The sequence below is a fragment of the Enhydra lutris genome, unplaced genomic scaffold (genome assembly GCF_002288905.1).
Source record: "Enhydra lutris kenyoni isolate GAN:26980312 unplaced genomic scaffold, ASM228890v2 scaffoldscaffold10, whole genome shotgun sequence".
Taxonomy (NCBI): Eukaryota; Metazoa; Chordata; class Mammalia; order Carnivora; family Mustelidae; genus Enhydra; species Enhydra lutris.
This window is the reverse complement of record NW_019154094.1, coordinates 33,498,850-33,521,835: the sequence shown is the minus strand read 5'-3', so window position 1 is coordinate 33,521,835 and position 22,986 is coordinate 33,498,850. Positions and strand designations below refer to the sequence as shown.

Below are 22,986 nucleotides of genomic sequence, written 5' to 3'. Positions count from 1 at the left end.
AGATGTGTGTCTTAGTTGCCACCACTAACTGAAGCAAGTCAGCCATTACAAACAGAACTACTTGACCATCAGCGCATCCAAGGCCAGAGGAAACAAAGTTGAGTACAGCTCAAATGGGTAATACTCAGATTTGTAAACCAAATAAATGTTCATTGTTTTAGGCCACCTGGTTTACAGGTTTATAATACTGTTAACAGATGACTGGCACAAACTCAAGACTAAGAAGACTAAGAAGACTGCCTAGAGATTTGTTTTGTTTTGTTTTTTAAGTTCTTTGTAATGATTTTTTTATTTATTTGAGAAAGAGTGCATACATGCACATGTGCACATGGAGGGAGTGGAGGGAGAGGAAGAGTGAGTCCTAAGCAGACTCTGCACTGAGCACAGAGCCATATGAGGGACTCAATCTCATTACCCTGAGACCAGGACCTGAGCTGAAACCAAGAGTCAGTCATTTAACCAATTGCACTACCCAGGCAGTTTTTTGCCTATACTGTTGCCTATACTTCCACTGAATATTTAGGTTAACCAGATTATTTGATTATAATTAATATTTTATAAAGACTTTAAAATGAAAAGGTTTAATTAAATAAATTACTAACTCCTGTTTACCTTAAAGAGATACAGTCTTATATATGTAAACCATAGAATAAACCAATAGAATAACCATCCTAATAATAACAGCAAAAATATGTATAATGTTTAATGTATGCTAAGAAATCTGATTCATTTAATATCAAAACAACCCTATGAAATAGTGCTATATTATAACCTAGATGAGAAGAGTATTATAAAGAAAAGTTAAGTAACTTATCCTAAGTCATATGGCTTCTAAGTAGTAAAGACAGGATTTAAATCCAAGCAATAAATACTATTTCATTTTGCCTCTCAACAATAATGATGACAATATTTTGGATTCTTTCATAGTAATAGGTAGCATTTACTGAATGATTAGCATGTGTCTAGCACTGTGCTAAATCTCTCTCATTCCTCATAGGAAAAAATTAGGATTTTACTACTAATACTTCCATTTTTAAGTGGATAACAAAGACACAGATATATGAAGCTAGAGCTTCCTGTGTTGGCAAATTTAAAAATATTTTATAAAATGGGTAATTTATCCATACACCCCTTAGAGTTTGGTACTATACAATCATAGTCATCAGGAAAATCCACACTGAAACCAGAATGCAGGCACCTGGGTGGCTCAGTCAGTCAAGGGTCTGCCTTTGGCTCCGATCATGATCCCACTGTCCTGGGACTGAGTCCCACACCGGGCTCCCTGCTTAGCTCATGTGAGCGCATGCTCACTGTCTCTCTCTCTCTCTCCCTTTCTCACAAAAATTAACAAAATCTTAAAAGAAATAAAGGAAAGAAAGAAAGAAAGAAAGATAGATACCACAATCCAATACCATTACACAATCACTAAAATAGCTAGTATTAAAAAAACAAAAAACAAAAAACCTGACAATACCGCATGTTAGTGAGGATGTAAGAGGAAATGTAGCTCCCATGATTTGTTGGTGTCAATGTAAAATCATACAATGAATTTGGGATATAGCTTGGTAGTTTCTAATGAAGATGTTCACATCCTTACCCTATCCTTTAGCAATTATATTCCTAAAGAAACAAGTTCATATGTCCACAAAAAGACTTGTACCAGATATTCATAAGTTTTATTTAAAACAGTCCCAAAATGGAAACATCCAAAATGTCCATCAATGAGGCAATGGAAAAATACACTGTGCATACCCATATAATAGAATATTCTGAGAAATTTTAAAAGATCAAATTGCCAATACACGGAATAACATACATTACATTTTATAAATTTTACAAATTAACATGCATTTGAAAATGTTATGTTAAGCAAAAGAAGGTAGGCAAAGACTAATATGTAATATACATTTCCATTTATAAGAAATTATACAACACATGGGAATATTCTAAGGAAGAGTAAGCCAGAAATGTGGTTAACTGGGTATAGAGGAGATGCATGAGAACTTTATGGAATGCTGTAGATAGTCTGTATCTTTATCTGAGTGGTAGGCAAACGGGTATCAAAAAGTCAAAACAATTCTACCTCTGATACAAAACAATATATGTTAATTAAATTGAATTTAAATTTAAAAATTTTTAAATAAGAATAATAAAATTAAAAAGTCAACACATTGCACACTTCAGATGTGCAAAATGAGCATTTTCCCATATGCAAATGATATCCAAAAAAGCATACAAAACAAAACCCATCAAATTCAATTTATTCAAGTTAAGAAATATCTGTGGGGTACCTACCATGTATTCAGTACTGTGCTCAAACAATCCTGAGTGACAGAAGGAAATCTAGTGAAAGTCTGTGCTATTTTGAAATTCATTCTGTTGTGAGAGAGACAAACTTAATCACATTTAACAATCAGAGAAAACTCCAGGAGAATAATCTGTTGCCAAAATAAGAGTGGCAGAGGGGCCACCTGGCTTTTGATCATGACCGTTGGCTCAGGTCATGATCCTGGGGTCTAGGGACTGAGCCCCGAGACAGGCTCCCCCAAGGAGTCTGCTTCTCCCTCTCCCTCCTACCCACCCCCACTCCTGCACTCTCTCTCCCTCTGTCAAATAAATAAATAAAATCTTTTAAATAAAATGTGTGGCAGATAATATGTGCTAAAATTTTGAAGATAAATTCTTGTATAGTGAAAGTCCTTCTATATGGGTTGGAGTTTCATCCTAAGATACATTGAATTTCAATGAAATTATTGAATGCCTAGTTTCTACATTCAGCGTTGCGGAAGTTAACATTCTACTCAAACATATTGCCACCAAGAAAAATCTAACATAGTTAGTTACAGGAGGAGGGTAAAACATGTATAAAGATCTAAACAGAGGAACACTAAAGAGTAGAAATCACCATGTTTGGAATTTTTTGCGCCCGGATACCTCAATGACCAGGGATGCAGTTATCCAAACACACAGCTATGACTGAGTCAAGACCAAAGTACCTGGCCCCTCTTAACATACAAAGTTCTTTTCTTTAAGAAAGACAGCTCAATGTAAGACAGTGATTTAATTATACAAATATAAGACTTTCATAAAAATAAGTCTTGAATCATACAATTCCATTAGTATCTTAAGTTTTTCTCTGGAAATTCTGTTCGTTACAGTAAGAATAAACTCAACAAAGCTCACATTGAAGTTCACACCTGTGTAAAGGAAAATGAATTATTTCCTCCATTCTGATCTGTGTGAAGTCAGAAATATTTTAATGCCCATTACTCTAGACAGCATTCTCGAGCACTGCTAACAGAATTTTAAGCAGAGTGTGAGTTGATTCTGCCTTCCCATCAATATTCCTATCTTTAACATGGCTCTTAAGACCCAGGGTAGTAGTAGCCTGGCTCATCTCTTCCCAATTCTGATTCAACAACTGATTTCAGTCACACTGATATCTACCATTCTCTTGGATATATCATTCATTTGTTCACTTACTCATGTTTCATATATAGTCTTCTGCTCTCTCTGTCTCTCTCTCTCTCTCTTTCCTAGACTTCCTACATCAAAATCATCCTTAATGATTTTTGCTTGTAACTGCAACCACAGTACTTACTAAGTACTCATTAAGTATGTTACATGTACAGATGAAAATGTCCCAAAATAAATTCCATGAAACACAATTTGGTTTAATGTATTCAAGTCATAATGTACCAAGACTGGATTGAACAGTTTCTTAAAGCTACTACAGATATTTCCAGGGTCCTTCTGCTTCCATCTTCCTGCACTGTGACCTGGAAGCTCTCTCTAGGGTGTGAGCCAGAACAATTCTGTACTCAACTCATTTGTTGCCTTTGGTCTGGGGATCATTGTTCTGTCCTGCCTGTTGTTTACAATCTAGAAACTCCATCATTTTCCCCTCAGTTTTGTTATTATATTTGGCAGAAGCATACCTCCAGTCCCTGTGACTCCATCACAGATGGAATGTATAGATGAAGAAGTTCCAAGACCTCAGAAAGTACTTGGCTCAGAGGTCAAATCTCAAGAGAGCCACTGATAATATAAAAAATACTAATGATGAAAGTCTAAAGCCCTGAAAACTATATTGCAAAATTTCTAAAATGAGGTAGTTTTAATTTTCAAACCAAACATTCAAATAAAACTGTTTTATAATGAAATATTTTTAGTAAGTTATTTAGCCACTATTGTGACTTATACACCTATGTTATTCTTATAAAAGGAGAAAGTAGAACACAATTACAAGGAGGACAAAAACTGATGATAGTCACAATAGGCCCCTAAATTAACTCATAGTCTGGTCGTCACTGTCTTATCTCCTTTATATTTACATATGGTGAGAGGCAGTGTTTGGACATTGGCAAGGAGTTACCCAAAGTCCAAAATCCCGTATGTATTTTAAAGGACTAGAAAGATCATTATATTTAACTTCCCTCAACCCAATATATGTTCCATAAATATTAACATATCAAAGCAAATGTCTTTCTGACAGTATCATTATTAATAACAGCATTCAATGATGTCACAGAAAGCACAGGCACAATGGTCTGTGCTTTACATATATGATCCATGTAATTCTTACACTAACCCTGTCATGTAGGTGTAATTACTTTCCCTATTTCATAGATGGGAATATTAAGAGAAGAAAAGTAAGGTAACTTGCCTAGGATATCGCTAAGCAATGAAAAACATGGGTCTAACCCATGCTCATGTTTCTATGCAACAGCCCCACATGACATTTAATCAACTCATATTTAAGGGACTTGGTCTTCAATCCTCCCACCCTACCCAAACCCTACCTAGGCATTCACCAGTTTGTCCTCTGTTGTTCCCAACTTCTATTGTCCCCTCTTCAGATCAGAAGAGAATCTGAGTCAATTTAACATAAATTGTCTAAAATTATCAGAGAATACAGAGAGAACCCTTACTGACAGAGTCTGTTTATACCAATTGGGATCTCCCAACTGAGATCCTAGTCCTGTTGCTGGGCTTTTTTTTCTCATAATTTTCATCCTCTTCACCTGCTTCCTCCTGCACTACCTTCTACTTGTCATGACAGATCACTTTTGGTAGACTGTGTTAACTGCCATCTCCACTATTAGTCTTTGTTCTTTTTTACAGTTTCACCTCTCTCATCTAATTTTATCCATGATTAAAAGTCAAATTTCAACACATTAAAAAAAATTGATGTCACTGGCCCATCAATGTGTAGATTTTTTTCTTAAAGGAGTTTGAACTTGGGTAAAACTAGACAAAAGGTAACTTACCTTTTTCATTTTGTATCTTTATAATAAGCTTATAATATAAAATATATTATATAATAATATATTAAGTTTATAAATAAAAGCTATTTAAAACTAGAATATATTATCTTATAAATTAGTGAATTCCCTTTTGAGTCCATATTGAGAACGCGCTTCTCAGGAATACAGTCCATTTGTTAATTACGGAGTTCGACTAAAAGATCTTTGAGATCTTTCTAGACCTAACATGATTCTGCGCACCTTCAACCCAACTACTTAGCTTTAAAACCTGTATAGATGGCCCTCATTTAACTATGTTCCTTGGAATTTCTAGTTTCTGTACCTTCCATACATTATTAAATGAACTTAAAATACTTAAAACTGAGAATAACTTAAATTACGTTCTTATTTCTATGCTTATCTAACATTTACCAACTATTTTCCAACAACAATAAATGAGTTGTTTCCTTTCATTCTAGTTTTCAGACTCCTACTTTTCTTATTATCCTTCCATTTCTATGATGACAGATACTTGGTGATATATTTTCCATTTTATCCTTAGCATATAGCTTAATCTATTCCACTAGAAACAGAAAATAATTGAAAATCTCACATGGTGCAATCTATCTCAGTTTCCTCCCTTCCTTATTTGCCTTTCAACTCCATACCACTTTATTTCTACTAACTTGTACTCTGATTTATTTCCCAATTCTGCTGTCAATTTTCTTACTGCAATATGAAATATCTTTGTTTCTGTCAAATTGCCATCAGTGTCGGAACTCCTCTATTCTTCATATTTCTTTATAAAATTAACACAATCAAAATGAAATCTTAATTCTCAACTTATTCATTTTAAAATTTACTAAGAAAAATTTTTAGCTTTTTAATCATGCAGTATAATCTGAGCATCAGGAGATGAATATAAAGAGCTTGGTAAGTTCACTAAGACAAAAACCCAGTTATCATAAAACAGACTATTTCAAATTTTAGATTTGTAAATATGTTGTAAAACACCATATTTTTTTCCACACATTACATTCTAGTGCTATAATGGATAGAATATCATAAAGTCCCTCAGTTGTTCAAGTTTTTGAACTTATATTTAATCTCTGGGCTGTAAATGGCTTTAAATGTAATCTGGTTCAACTACCGTTCAAATGACAAAATCATCTCCACTATAACCTTGCTAGGTCAATGTCCAGTCTCTGAACAAAGAGGTCCACTGAGAGAATATACCAAAAATTTCCTTTGGGAAATGTTTGATCCAACTATGGACATTGTTACATAACATTTATTATAATTATGACTCCTCATTCTTTCATAAGAAATCTTTTTCCTGCATACAAATAAAAACAAACCATAATCTGCATTGATAGCCCCTCTAGCATTTATATATAAAGGTGCCATTCTTGAATCTTAACTCATTCCAACTAAACCATCCTTATTTTCTTCAAACATTTCTCATGATACTGTGATTAATCTTCTCCCCCCACCACTCTACTTCATTTATGTCCCTTCCAAATATCAAATATCAAATATACCTATCAAATATCAGATATTATCTCTTGAATAATCCAAAATATTTATACCTTCCACTATGCCCATGAATAAAACACTCTAACATAAATGAATTTATTACCAAGTTAGCCATAAAACATCCCATCCACATTATTAATCATATATTTTGACCATAGGCTCATCTAACCTAAACATCACTTAATACATTTTAGGACAGGTGCCCTATTTACAAATTACAATTTTTATCTGTTTCCTGTTTATATATGGGTGCATAAAATCTTTGTTTATTAACTATATTTTTAAGCTAGCTGTACCCTTTATCAGTGTGATTGTAGTATTTTCCTTTAATGTTAACAATATTTTTATGTAGTTACTATAAATTTGAAGAAAGGGAAGTGCTCAATTTTCTTGTCAATAAAACTGATGTATAGACCAAACATATCATCAAAATACAAGTTCACAATATTTTAAAAATTCTTAATACATATATGTGAGTATATATATTCATCTATGTATAGGCAGATAAATAGAGAAAGGTAGGATAGAGATACATAGATATAGATACATCAAATCTAATGTAATATAATTTTTTAAATTACTAATAGAATTTAAGAAGATATGATACTTTGTCTTAACAATGGCAGATAAAAGAGAAAAAAAAACACCCAAAATTATTAAGGACATAGCTAATCAGTACTTTAATTCATTGCAGATAAATATGCAAATTGATAAAAATTTCCTAGTGGAATTTATAAATATTAAAAGTATAAAATATAGTTATTATTTGAATCATCAATTCTGCTCAAAGAATTTATCCTCAAGAGATAAAATGTTAAATAAACTATGTTCATCCATAAATGGAATAATATCTGTCTATTAAAATAATGGAGAATAATATTTCCTGACACAGAAGATGTTCATGTTATAAAACTAAATGTGAAACACAAGCCATAAAAAATTTGAAAAATATATAATCATTTATGTGACTACATACACACAGGAAAAACAAATCTAGAAGGGAAAAAAATGGAATTGGTTATAATCTCTTGGCATTAGAATTATAGATGACTACTTACCTTTGTTCTGCTTATCTAGATTTTTCCAGTTTTCATTTGTAATATATACTGTTTGTGTAATACAGGATAGGAAAAAGAATGATATTTTTAATATGAGGAAGTCCTCCTTTGGTTCTCTCTCCTATGTCACTCATTTTTTTTTATCAGAGAAGTATACTTAGAATATAAGAAAGGAGGTATAATACAGGAGAGGAATGAGGCAGGAAGAAAGCTGTAAGGCATCCTAATACCCTGATGTAATTTTATATTTTTCTACTTCAGTAATTTTAATATGTATCATTTAAGAAATTCTGGTGTGAGGGGCGCCTGGGTGGCTCAGTGGGTTAAAGCCTCTGCCTTCAACTCAGGTCATGATCCCAGGGTACTGGGATCGAGCCCCGCTTCGGGCTCTCTGGGCAGCAGGGAGCCTGCTTCCCCTTCTCTCTCTCTCTGCCTGCCTCTCTGCCTACTTGTGATCTCTGTCTGTCAAATAAATAAATAAAATCTTTAAAAAAAAAAAAAAAAGAAATTCTGGTGTGACAGAATAATCAATTGCAAAGCCATTATACAGACTTATCAATGGTAACTGAACCAGATAAACCATTTTGGCTACCCAGCCCATTCATCAAATTTACAGATTAGTAATTCCTTAATTATGAACTTTGAAGTATGTATTTTTTTACTCATCTTGCTATAGCTTATCTAGGTCTTACCATAACAACTACAAACTTCATAAGCTACTTGTTAGCTAAGTTACCACTACTTTCTAATTCCTTATTCTGCCTGTGCCACAAGAAAATAAACTGGCAAAAACCATATACATAAGAAAATAAAAACTTTTCTCTTACCTATAACATAATAACTAATGAAAAATTCACATATTTTTTTGAAGACATATCTGTGGTATAATCTGAACCACTTTAATATTAGTAATTTCTTATAATATCCATTTTTCTATTATTTTGTATTTTATATAACTCTTCCATATAATCAGAAATAGTTTTATTATTGTTAAAAATGAACACCCTCAGAGATGATGCTGGCTCACTTTAGTACCTCTATTACAGGAATTCAATTTCGAAAACTATGTAAGTAAATTATTATGCAACAGAAAATTACAGTACTGTATGAGAGAGAAAATTATTTTCTCCTAAATTCCTAGCTGAGACCCCCTGTAATAAATAACAGATCAACAAGAGAAAATCAAACAGTTTACTAACAAGAGTATCTCATGGTGGTTACTCAGGGAAAACTGAGTAACTTAAAGAGGTGGCTTAGAACTTCAGCATATATAGCATCTTCAACAAAAAGAATGATAAATGTGGAGAAAAGACAGGACAAAGAAAAATACTAGGTAGGCAAGCCAACAGTAGATAAGGAATAGTCAGTAAAATTTTTAATGTCTATTCCTCCAGAGCCATCTCCAGGTTGCTAAGTTCTAATGATTTCTCAGGGAATTAAATTTTGTCTGTTCTAATAGAGGGGGGACAGAAGACACCTTCGAAACTTTATGTCCTACTTTTAGGCAAATAGGAGAGGAGTTTTTGTTATAAATCCTTCTTTTTATCTTTAGCTGAAAATAATCTTTATGCAAAAGTGGCATATTTTGCAGTAGCATACTCAGCTATCCTTCAGTAGTATGATTACAAAAAAGACCCCTACCTTGATATTCCATTGTAAATTCTTTGCATCTACACCTTTCATAATAACTTAGTTCATTTTAAGCAATTATAAGAAGTTTGGTACAAATAACATTCATGAAAATATGGTAAAGGTATTTAAAAAAAAAACCAACCCCACCTTCCAGACAGGTTATAAGGATTAATGGGAAAATTATTTTAAGATATCCAAAAAGTATACAGCTATCCCCAACACAAAAGCAAGCTAAGTCTTCATATGTACATTACAGACTGCCCTAAATCAAAATATATTTGCAAAGGACAACTGGTTCAGCATTCTCACAACACAATAAAAAAAAATGTTTATAACCTCTTAACTTTTACATATTTCCTGAGATGGTTTCCTTCACTACTTCGAGCCTATAGGCATCATTCTAATTTCTTCCCAAACTCTTTCCACATTTTCTTTCTTTCCTGCTGCCTCAATCTCATATAGCAATCCATCACCCCTGACCCATTTCCTTCTTTGAGTACTTATTCTATTTACCTTTTTTTCCTTTCCTTTCTCACATTGCCAACATGCCCTTACTATTTCAGTCTGTTTTTAGTCTTGCATTTGCATTGGCAAATAGCAAGAGATGAACTAGATAAGTAAGAAGCAGATTTCAGGCCAGGCAAAGGGGCAGAGAGCACACAAGCATCAAATGAGCATATGAAAAATTCATAAAGGGAAAGGGAAATATGCTTTCTTAGCTTTTGTAGATTAAAAAAAAGAAAAGAAAAAAAGTTCTAATGGCCCTCCCTGAGCAGAAACGCCAAAGTTGCAGGAAAACTGAACTTTACAGAACTAAACCAAAAAATAATGATTGTAAGCTATTTCAATTATATATAAGGAATGAATGATTGGGCCCAATGCACAACTGACAAGCCATTCTGGATAGAAAAAGGAGTTAAGTTGGGATGAAACCTCTTACTTCTCATGTTTTCTTCTCATCCCACACCATGGATAAGTCCTATACATTCTTCCCAAACAAGTTGAAATAGAACCTCTCCAATGAAACCCTTCTTTACATCCATTTCAGGTATGCAGTATCAATTCTCTCTCTTCTGTCTATTCTTCGTAACAGAGTACCTGCTACACCATGAGTCTCTTTCAGTGAGATTTGTGAATTCACTACTCCAGCCACCCATCCCATCAATGACTATTTACCTGCCTTCCTTTTACAGGGGAAGACAGTCCATTTGTGGAAATTGGGACCCTCAGTATTGTAAAGGTCTATAATAAGTGTTTCTTATCTAAAAACATACTACATTTAGTATTATCATTTTGTAACTACTCATCCATGTTTATCACTTCTCCTAAAATCTCGACTTTTGCACTTTTTCTTAAATTAAGATCTTATTTATTTATTTGACAGAGAGAAAGAGATCACAAGTTGGGAGAGAGGCAGGCAGAGAAACAGGGGAAGCAGGATCCCTGCTGAGCAGAGAGCCCGATGTGGGGCTTGATCCCAAGACCCTGAGATCATGACCTGAGCCAAAGGCAGAAGGTTAACCCACCGAGCCACCCAGGCGCCCCAACTTATGCACTTCTTAATGTCAATGCATTTCTACTAATTCTACTGGCTTTTTAAATATCCTCTATTTAATATATTTTTTCATTTTTATGGAGATAAATTCACATTACATAAAATTTACCACTAAAGCATTTTGAAATGTACAATTAAATGTTTTTATATACTCACAAGCTTGTGCAACCATCTCCACTATATAATTTCAGAACATTTTTATCATTTCCAAAATAAACTGATATCCATTAAGCAGTCACCCTCCCACAGCCCCTGGAAACCACTAATCAACTCTGTTTCTGTACATTTCCCTATTCTGGACATTACATATAAATGAAGGCATAGAATATGTGGCCTTCATTTCTGACTTATTTCACTTAGCATATTTTCAAGATTCATCCATAGGTGATACATATGACTATTTTGTTTATTTCTTTGGCTGAATATTCTATTCATAGATATATTACATTTTGTTTATCCATTTGTTGGTGAACATTTAGGTTGTTTCAACTTTTTGGCTATCATAAATAATGCTGTTATGAACATTTGTGTACAAATATTTCTGTAAAAATATGTTTCCAATTCTCTTGGACTTAGCATCTTTTTAAAACAGATTTTTATTTACTCATTTGTTTGAAAGAGCAGGGGGAGGGGCAGAGGGAGAGACTCTCAAGCAGATTCATGCTAAATGCAGAGCCTGACATGGGGCTGGACCTCACAACCCTGAGTCATGACCCGAACAAAATCAAGAGTTGGACACTTAAACAACTGAGCCACGCAGGCATCCCGGACATAGTTTCTTTAAAGAAATTCAAGAAACTCTAAAACCTGCATTTTAATAGCCACTGTGATAGTCTTGCTTTGTTTCATCATGTCATATACACGTGTTTGGCTAAACTATTCAAAAAACAGAAGAGGAAAAAAAAAAGGTCATATACCAGAAAGAGGTCATATACTAGAGAAACAACACATACTATAGAATACAACTCAGGAAAACATGTTACAGCACACACTGGCTAACAGTGATCATGATATTGTATACTTGCTCTCAATGCTAGAGGACATGAAAAAATACATACCATGTGTTTAAGGAGTCATGTTATCTATCCTTATTTTAAGGAAAATACCTTAAACACAAATGGAACTACAACCAATCAGCAATAAACAAAGCTAATCAACTAATACATTTTCAGCAAATCATTAATGGCTGCTGCATTTAACTGACCTCATAAAATTCTGGACCATCACCCGAAAACGTTTATAAAAGAAGTATCCACAAGAAAATAAATTGCAAAATAAAAATTTATATACATGATATGTTAGACAATAAAATGTAAATTATAATTAACTTCAACATATTAATATATTGTAAAGCATGGAAAAATAAAAAAATTTCAAAGGTTAACTGTAAAAATGGGGAACGAGTTTATGTAAAAATAAAGGAAAAAGGGGGTGCCTGGATGGCTCAATGGGCTAAGCCTCTGCCTTTGGCTCAGTTTATGATCTCAGGGTCCTGGGATCGAGCCCTGCATGGGGCTCTCTGCTCAACAGGAAGCCTACTTCCCCTACTCTCTCTGCCTGTTTCTCTGGCAACTTGTGATCTCTCTCTGTCAAATAATTAAAATCTTTGGGGCACCTGGGTGGCTCAGTGGGTTAAAGCCTCTGCCTTCAGCTCAGGTCATGGTCCCAGGGTCCTGGGATCGAGCCCCACATCAGGCTCTCTGCTCAGCAGGTAGAGCCTGCTCCACCCCCCCCCCCCCCCCACTTGGGAATCCTGTCAAAAAAAAAAAAACTTAAAAAAAAAAAAAAAGGAAAAAAAAACAATGCCTATCAGGGGATATGTGGGAAGTGTGAAGCTGATGGATTATTAAATTAAAAACACATGCAAAAAAAAAAAAAAAACCCACACACACGCAAATCATTGTTTTTGAGTCAGAGTTTTTAGCCAAAAAACGTTAGTCAAGAATACCAAACTAGTATAATGCTCAAAGGTAACTAATCGTTATCTCTGTAGAGCAAAATGATGCTAGACAAACAGAGAATGTGGCTTAATAAATGAAACAACTCACAGTTAACACTAAAACATACAGAAAAGATAAGAGAAAAATGCAAAACAGCTAACAATACTGAAGGCTGTGAACCAAACCTTTCTCAAAGTAAATATGTGAAATACAACTATTTAAGCTCATCAAGAATAAGGAAAAAAAATATTTAAGAGACTGTAAAAAAAGAATTAGGAAAAAATAAAAATCTATCAGTTGATAGATAATGGTATTATCAGGTAGGACAGAGAACTTCAGCATCTCAAAGATTTCTGTACTCCTTTAGAGAGAGCTAGCCAAGTGGCCAGAAGAGACAGAAGACCACAATTTACAGTAAGAAGGAAGAGAAGAGATTACAGACACTCTCAGTGCATTATACTATTTCATTCCTTTTTTTAAATTTAATTTTTTTCAGTGATCCATAATTAATTGTTTATGCACCACACCCTTCATTCTTGAAGATGCTGTAGGCTTGAAACAAATGGGTCATAGGAAATGACAAGTACTGTACTGTGGTAAGTATATATTGGATGTCACAAAGCTGGGCATATTTTATTTATCCTCACAACTGCAGTATGTGGTATGTACGATCACCATCCCTGCTTCATTGGTTAAGATCATGCTGCTACCTGACTTCAGATCTTGAGCTCAACACTGGCTTTACATGTTGCTGGACTAAAGGCCATTCAAATATGATAGAGCTATACCCAATAATCACAAAAACTAGTAATTATTACACAAGTTTTAAAAATAAAGCTATGAAATCTCTTATGTGACCAGGAATGACTTCTCTAACTTTGCTTGTTAGGTCACAGCAAACTCTCAGTAGGCAGTCTTCCTGTTTCATACCATCAGTATGTCACGAACTGTCAAGAGTGTGGAAAATGCCATCCAAATCTCAACGTTTCACTAACAGAGCAAGTAGGTGCCACCACTGAAAGGCTGCTTCTGTCACTCTCAGACACTGCTGGAGGTTGATGCCAGTATGACGTGCCTTCCCCAGGTGATCTGAACAAAAACCATGTATGTCATTCTCCTATTTTCTACTTCTGTCTGTAACTTAACTAGTGTTGAGGCTTTTAGAACAATTTTGTGGGAGCTGGGACTCTAAGTATCAAACTTCATACAGAAGTTCTCATAAGCTGACAAAGAAAGTAGCTAAAAGAGGTTGAGGTTTTCCATGAAAAACAGTAAAGTTTTATTCTCATTTTTTATTTTGGTGTTTCACCCTATTCTCTAGGGTTGTGGCCACGTATTCCTAGGAGGTCAAGAGTTGAAGACACTGAGTCTAACTAACAGCATGATTTCTGTAATTAGACTACCTGCATTTAAATTTTAAATGTCACTAGCCATGGGACTTGGGGTAAGGAACACTGTCCTCCAATTGTGTCCAGGATGGCAAATTAATATTTTACAATGTGGATGCAAAGGTTAGAGACAAAAAGGGAGGAAGGAGACTATGACTCACTTTCTTTCTCTTGCTTTTATAATAATATGTATTATATGTAATGTGCATAATACATATTATATATAATAATATATAATAATTGCCTTTCAGAGAATCATAATAAATAATTCTTGAAATATTCTTTTAGTCAAGAGCACTAGATTCATAACTATGCTTATAAATGCCTACTGGTTAGTCTACTTTTTACCTGGTTATCAAGAAAACATGATGAAAGGAAAGGTCATAGAAAGTATCTATCACAATTGTTGTCTAGAGATATGTTAACAAAAGTCCTGCTTATTTTCTTACAATGCATACCATGGTTTACAAAAACAGGCACTATTGATAAAATGCCCTTTTCATATGGTTTGACAAAGTAAGTATCCAATTCAGGACCAAGCATCACATCTCGTTATGTTCTTTGGTCCCTTTTAACACAGTGCTGTCCCTCTTTCAGACACAAACTGGAAGGGATCAAACTTCTATCGTGCAGACTCTACCACATTTGTCATTTGACTGGTTGTCTCTGTGATGATTTTCTTCTATTCCTGGTATCTCCTGATGATGTTCTCCTATTTCCTTTATCTCCTGATGATCTGATGTTACTAAAACTTTTTTGCCTTGAGTACATCACAGAGTTCATCTATTACATCTTGCATCACATAAGAGATCTATAATACCTGACTTACTATTGGATTGCCATGTAAACAGTCAGATTCCTTCACTGCACAATTTTAGTTTTTTCCTTTGATTACAAAGTTATGTGTGTAGTTGTACCTTAGCATTATGAAATTAGCTCACCATAAACCAATTTATTAAAAATTCTATTTTTTATTTATAAATCAAGAAAAAATTAAATTTAAAATAAATAAATTTTAAAAAATAAAATTTAAATTTAAAAAAATTTTATTTATAAATCAAGAATTTATTAAAAATTCTTGACTCTTGCCTGAATCAATAATTTCTTTCAGATGTTTTTCATTAGTTTCAGTTAGTTGTTCTGATTGTTTATATTTGTTTATATTTGAACAGGGAAAGATCTACTTAACTTGATGGGCATCGTTTATTAGCTTAATCTTCACCACAAGCAGGGATTCATTTCCTTGCAAGCCTAAACTAAGGACAAACAATAGCAGTGTCAACCATCTATCCAATGTTTACCAGACCTTAGTCCTCACTCGTGTAATTCTCATAATATTATTATGAAGTACTTTACCCCCACTTCACACATTAGGAAATTAAAGCACAAAGAAGGTAGGAAATTTATTTTGAGTTAAATGATCTTGGAATTCAAAACCATCCTGTTTAACATCCTTTCTTTTATGCTGCATAAAGTTCTTCTTTGAAGGTATAGAAACTCCCATGTGTATACATATGCACAGCACTTCTCTTTATACAACAAAGCATGCATGCCCCTCTCTACACCATTTATCTCAAACATGTTGCCTCCTAAGATATGTCATTTCTGTGTTGATATAGACAGACTGGAGCTGACATTGGTGCAGACAGAAGCCAGTGGAATTTTAGCTCTGTTATTAGTTACTATCTTGTTCAGAAAGGGTTGCTTATTTTTCTAGTAATTTTTTTTTAATGTATAACAAGACATTTATTACTGGTCAGTTTGCTTTCCTACTTTATCAGTGGTCGGCTACTATGCCAGTGTTCACCAGGATGTGTAGAGTACAAACGCATTTCCCAGCCAATTTCAAGATTAAGCCATTAACGAAAGGTTCTCTACTGACTTTTACTATTTAATGGTATGACAAAGAGGGACCATTTTGATTTTTATTTCTTTATAAACTTTATATTCTTTAAAGGCTATCTTTTTTGTTTGTTTATATTTAAAGGGTAAGTTGTGCTTTAGATATAGGCTCTTTCCATTTCTATTTTATAATCCTGTTTTCAATTTATGTCCTTCCATGTATCCTCTTAGACATTTAATGAAAAGTTGGGAGGCAGCCATCATACAATCATAGTGTGTTGCTTGCTATATGCATCTAGAAAATCCTGTACACACTTTAAAAGTTGCAACCATCTCAAGTGACTGGTCTTCAAACCTAGTCTCTTTTTGATTTATAATTTTCTGTTTAAAAAAAATTTGTCATTATCCTGTGCATTCTATTATTGTGCTGATTCCACTGAATTAGTCAGCCATGCAAGGAAGGAGAAATTGACAGATAAATTCAATAAATAGCATTGTGCAGAACTTGCTGAGTCTCCAAACAAGAAGGAAGTAAAAGCACAAATGAGCCATGTAGGTGCATCCCACCTACAATGGAGAATAATCAATAATGCTCAAGTGAGAAAAGGACAAACCAGGAGGAGAAAAGCAAAACTATATAATTCTAGCTTGAATGAGAATTCTGCCAACAATGGAGACTCAGGGCAAGATGAATAATTATACACATACGTATTCTACATGGGAATATACAACACAAAGTCCTTATAAGGTATACAGTAACATCCAACCGTGAACACTGACAGAAGGAGAGTCCAGAAAAAAAAAAAGTAAAACAAGAAATAAAAATATTTTATGGCAAAATGAGTCTGCATTCCTTTCTGTGTTTTTCTATAAGCTGTTGAATGGGAGCTTTTAATTCCAAATAAAGTTTTTTTGAACCAAACAACAGCTTATACATGCTTTAACTAAGTCACTCTATTCTCTCCATATTAAAACAAAACAAAACAAACAAATAAAAAAACAACCCAACAGCATTCTGCTTATTATTAACCTTGGCTGATATCTGTCAATAGTTTTTATACAGCATTTCCCTAACAGATAAAGAAAAACAATTAAATGATGTATATTGTATTCTCAAGTGACCTGGGGTACCATGATTTCATGGACCTCCATAGGCCTTAAAATTCCTGTGGTGAACCAGTGAATTTTAAAACACATACCTCCTTCTTCCTCTCTTGCATTTTTGATTTGTTTTTACCAAACCACCAAAACTTTTCCCTTTCTATTACTATATATTTTTATAATAATATTTTTTTAACTGGTAGATTTCTACCTGGGGGTAACTGAGGCACATGGATTCTTTAAAGGCAACTGTATTAATCTATTTTCTATCACCATAATTAAGGACCAAAAAGACTTTAAGAGAACAAATGACTTTACAAGGCAACTGAATTTGCTTCACACAACGGTATTTATTGAGAACTTTTATTTGCCATGTAACAATATATGGAGATCACAAAGAAATAGAGGAGTCCTATTTTTAAATACTTATTTAATTGGCCCATTATTTTAAAAAATTTAAAAGATAAAGAGAAATTCGAAGCAAAAATTCAGATGTCAAAAAGGTTATACAAACATATGTTATGAACTCAACTTATTTGCTCTTATAAGTTGAAAATATAAGTACAGTTTGTATGTAGATATTAACAGAATTTTTACAATTTTAGCTGTTAGAAATATTGCTGATTTTACACTCCCCTGATATTCCAAATCTTTCAAACCAAATTTTACTTTTTCTGATCAGAAGAATTAACATAAAATATATGTGTGATTCATTGCCTATAACTAACAATTAATTGCTAAAATAGTTCAAAAGAAGTAGTGATCCCTGAGGGAAGGGAATAAATAGTGAAAGGAATGTTTAGGACATTATTGTGGCAAAGTTTCATGTGGCTACGTTTTAGTCAATAGCACTGCTTAATATCTAAGACAAAGTAGCATATAAATGACATTCTCTCCATGTAATATTGGGCTTTGTCCACATAATTCATGAAATATGATTTAAACACTAGTTTATCCAAATTCCATGTAAAGAAAATACTCCAGTATTACAACTACACACAGTTCAGTTGATATGAATGTAATCAGCAGATATATTCATAATTAACCACTTCACAACACTAAACATTTAGTGACTCCAATTAACAAGCAACATAAATGATGCAGAAGCAAAACTTTTAGGTAACTCTCGAATTCTCATCTTAGTTCCCTTAAGGAGAAAAGGCTAATCCCTCCATGGAACACTTAAATACATGCACTTTTGAGTTTTTCAAAATAAGGGTTTGGATTTGCACTAATTCATCTATATTGTCCAAACCCACTGACCTCTCACCCCATTCCCTATGACATATTTTCAAAATGAATTAACAACACTCTAATAAGAGATAATCCCCATTCCTGAATTCCTGATATTGTGTTCTAATCAAAGGAGTTAATAAGCCATACCACAGGGACATGGGCTGATACTGCTAATATTTAACATTTTCACTAGGACACTTGACAGTAAACTTAAAGGATAGATTTCTTTCTTCTCAGGTCTGGATACCCTCTCTCCCCCCCATTTTCTCTTTCTCCCTCTAGATATTTTTTTAGCTTTATTTTCCAAGGCCCATATAATTGACCTTCTAATGTTCTAAGATTATCATTGGGAGAGCTTTAATAGATGAGAAATAAGGTGATACAATCATTGATTAGTAGCATCTACTGAAGAGAGAGAGAAGTAGGCAAACTGAAAAAAATTATTGTTTTTAATTAAAATAAAATAGTATTGCTGTAAGTTTTGTGAGGAGAAAATTAAACAAACACAGATCCTGAAACAAATACAGACTTGGAGAATAAATAATTTCCAGGATGACTCCTTGATTTTTAAAATATGGCATGGGCCTCTGCAGATTGGAGAAGAAATGGAAAGGATATCTATCTGCCTGACATTCAAAATGATTTTTTCCACTCTCACACAAGTTTCCAGGGGATACCTATTTCTATGTTTATAGTAGAACGAAAACAATCCCAACGTCCACTAAATGAAAGAAAGGAGAAAAAGCTCATATATCTTTGATAGCTAGAATGAAAAAAATGTACACCAAGGAAGTTATTATTATATATTATATATTATTATTATCCCTATTTTACATGGGGGAGATTAACCTGGATAACAGAAGGTAAAGCCACAATTTAAATCAGGTTAAGTGTCTACCTTCAACTCAGGACATGATCTCATGGTCCTAGGATGGAGCCCAACATGAGGGTCCCTGTTCAGTGGGAAATCTGATTCTCCCTCTCCCCTTGTCCCTCTCCTCATGCCCTACTCATGATTTTTCTAATAAATAAATAAAATCTTTAAAGAAAATAAAATCAGTACTGTTATAGTGTAAGCTCAGGTTTGTGTTTATTATTCAATATATGTTATTATTAAGAAAACTGTAAAGTGGGAACCTGACCTTCACACAAATGTGTCAAAAATTTCCTTTATCTGAAAGAGTCAACAAAACCAAAGACAACCCACAGAATGGGAGAAGATATTTGCAAATGACAGATCAGATAAAGGGCTAGTATCCAAAATCTATAAAGAACTTATCAAACTCAACACCCAAATGTTGGTGAGGATGCAGAGAAAGGGGAACCCTCCTACACTGTTGGTGGGAATGCAAGCTAGTGCAGCCACTCTGGAAAACTGTCTAGAGGTTCCTCAAAAAGTTGAAAATAGAGCTACCGTACGACCCAGCAATTGCACTACTGGGTATTTACCCAAAAGATACAAATGTAGTGATCTGAAGGGATACCTGCACTCCAATGTTTATAGCAACCATGTCCACAATAGCCAAATTATGGAAATAGCCTAGATGTTCATCTAGAATTCGAGAAAAAAGACAGGATCATAGGGGAAGGGAGGGAAAAATGAAACAAGATGAAACCAGGGAGGGAGACAAACCATAAGAGACTTAATCTCAGGAAACTCACTGAGGGTGCTAGAGGGGAGAGAGGTGGAAGGGATGGGGCGGCTGGGTGATGGGCATCCGGGAGGGTATGTGCTATAGTGAGTGCTGTGAATTGTGTAAGACTGATGAATCACAGACCTGTACCCCTGAAACAAATAATACATTGTATGGTAATAAAAAAAAAAATTTCCTTTATCTGACAGGCTCAAATTTCTAGGATAAACAAACAAAAATTTCTAAGGCTAACAGTCTTGAGTATTTGGGCAACTGGCTTCCAACCAAGGAAATCCTGTTTTCATCTATATACTACCATCCCCAATTCAACCCACCTATCAGTCATGGTAGTCACGACTTGTGAGACCAAGAGATAAAGTTAAATGTCTCCAAGTAAGATATCAAGAGTATGAGAAAACAAACTTAAAGGATACATCCTACTGACACATCTATCAGTTGCTTACATTGCAAAGCAAGCTGAGTTGAATCTTTTAATCATCTCCCTTGGGATATATAAATATATATTCATATAAATATATAAAACAGGACTTGAGATACTATCTTCAGAAGGCTACACTGAAAGTCAATTATAAAACAAAAAAGCACAATAGAAAAATAATTACTTTTAAAATGGTCACTGAAAAAAAAAAATAGTAGACAGTTCAATACATTGTGGTTTACTACTACTACTGTATTTGTTTTAAAAGAACCTTAATAAAATTTCAACTTCCGTAGCATCTCACAACTCTGGTTAGTATCTGACTTCCAGCATTGATATAGCAGAAAAATTTTATCACTAACACAACTTCTAGGTTAACTTTATTTTTATTTTTCATTCTAGGTTAGCCAGTGTAACAGAGAACTTCACAACCTATATTGATATTTTAAGAAATAATTCCTGGGGTCCCTGGCTGACTCAGTCAGTGGCACATGTGGCTCTTTTTCTTAAAAGATTTTATTTATATATTTATTTATTTAATTATTTGACAGAGACAGCGAGAGAGGGAACACAAGCAGGAGCAGTGGGAGAGGGAGAACAGGCATCCTGCTGAACAGGGAGCCCGATATAGGGCTCGATCCCAGGACCCTAGATCATGACCTGAGCCGAAGGCAGATGCTTAATGACTGAGCCATCCAGGTACCCCTGCACATGTGACTCTTGATCTTGGGGTTATGAGTGTGAACCACACACTGGGTACAGAAATTAATTAAAAAAAAAAAAAAACTTGATAAAAATAATAACCCCTGTTTCTGTCTCAATACGTAGAGAGATATCTGTTATTAAGTATGCATAATTTATCTCTGAAGGGAAATAACAAGGCACTCTGATATGGTTCCATCAGTTCCCTACATCTTCCTCCTCTATAACAGGCCAGAAATTCACCTTTGATGCTGGTGCCAAGGTGGCTGTTTTCACTCGGCATGGCTGTTCTTTACAGTTGAGTGGCCACACCGAGGTGGCTTACGTCTCCAAGGACACGCCTATGTTGCTTTATCTCAACACTCACACAGCTTTGGAGCAGATGAGGAGGCAGGCGGAGAAGGAAGAAGAGCGAGGCCCCTGGGTGATGATAGTGGGCCCCACTGATGTGGGCAAGTCCACAGTGTATCATCTACTGCTCAACTACGCAGTGCGTTTGGGCCGCCGTCCCACTTATGTGGAGCTGGATGTGGGCCAGGGCTCCGTTTCCATCCCTGGTACCATGGGGGCCCTCTACATTGAGCGGCCAGCAGATGTTGAAGAGGGATTCTCTATCCAAGCCCCTCTGGTGTATCATTTTGGCTCCACCACTCCTGGTACCAACATCAAGCTTTATAATAAGATTACATCTCAGTTAGCGGACGTGTTCAATCAAAGGTGTGAAGTGAACCGAAGGGCCTCTGTAAGTGGCTGTGTCATTAACACCTGTGGCTGGGTCAAGGGCTCTGGGTACCAAGCCTTGGTGCACACATCTTCAGCCTTTGAGGTCGATGTGGTAGTGGTTCTGGATCAAGAACGACTGTACAATGAACTAAAACGGGACCTCCCTCACTTTGTCCGCACTGTGCTGCTCCCTAAATTGGGGGGTGTGGTTGAACGCTCCAAAGACTTCCAGCGGGAATGTAGGGATGAGCGTATCCGTGAGTATTTCTATGGATTCTGGGGCTGTTTCTATCCCCATGCCTTCAATGTCAAATTTTCAGATGTGAAAATCTACAAAGTTGGGGCACCCACCATTCCAGACTCCTGTTTGCCTTTGGGCATGTCTCAGGAGGACAATCAGCTCAAGCTAGTACCTGTCACACCTGGCCGAGATATGGTGCACCACCTCCTAAGTGTTAGCACTGCTGAGGGTACAGTGGAGAACCTTTCCGAGACCAGTGTGGCTAGCTTCATCGTGGTGACCATGGAACATCAGGTGTTTACTGTTCTCTCTCCAGCCCCTCGACCACTGCCCAAGAACTTCCTTCTCATCATGGATATCCGGTTCATGGATCTTAAGTAGAGATTGGCAGGAAGCCTTGCTGCCTGGACATTAAAGATCTTCTGGCCATCACCAAAGGCAGATAGGCTGAGGTATGAGACTCTGTTGAGGCCACGCAGAGGAGTAAATAGTGAACTAGTAGAAAGCATATTGCTACCTCTTAAAACAGGTGGTGGAAACCCAGCTCTTCTAATCTTGAACCAAAAGGACAACCATGAGAATATAATTGGTTTTTTTTGGATCACCTAAGGTGCCACTTTGAATTCTCTGAGGTCCTGGAGAATCCCATTTCTTCCACAGTGCTACTTGGTAGACTGATTTTTAGGAGGGATTTTTTTTTTTTTTTAAACCAG

General features: G+C 35.1%; 1 protein-coding gene across 1 annotated transcript; it reads left to right on the top strand.

The window, feature by feature from the left end:
* The first annotated feature begins 8,852 nt into the window (after positions 1-8,852).
* On the top strand, positions 8,853-22,958 carry LOC111144300 (polyribonucleotide 5'-hydroxyl-kinase Clp1-like). Its single transcript, XM_022498547.1, has 2 exons — positions 8,853-8,907; positions 21,540-22,958. Exons 1-2 carry the CDS (start codon positions 8,853-8,855, stop codon positions 22,652-22,654), a joined length of 1,170 nt encoding a protein of 389 aa, XP_022354255.1. The 3' UTR covers positions 22,655-22,958.
* The last annotated feature ends 28 nt before the right edge of the window (positions 22,959-22,986 follow it).

Bases quoted from the DNA above. Each gene is read 5' to 3' on its own strand.
- LOC111144300 (XM_022498547.1), top strand. From the start codon at position 8,853: ATGATGCTGGCTCACTTTAGTACCTCTATTACAGGAATTCAATTTCGA. The intron at 8,908-21,539 runs GTAAGTAAATTA...CCTCTATAACAG, and splicing joins AATTCAATTTCGAAAACTAT to GCCAGAAATTCACCTTTGAT.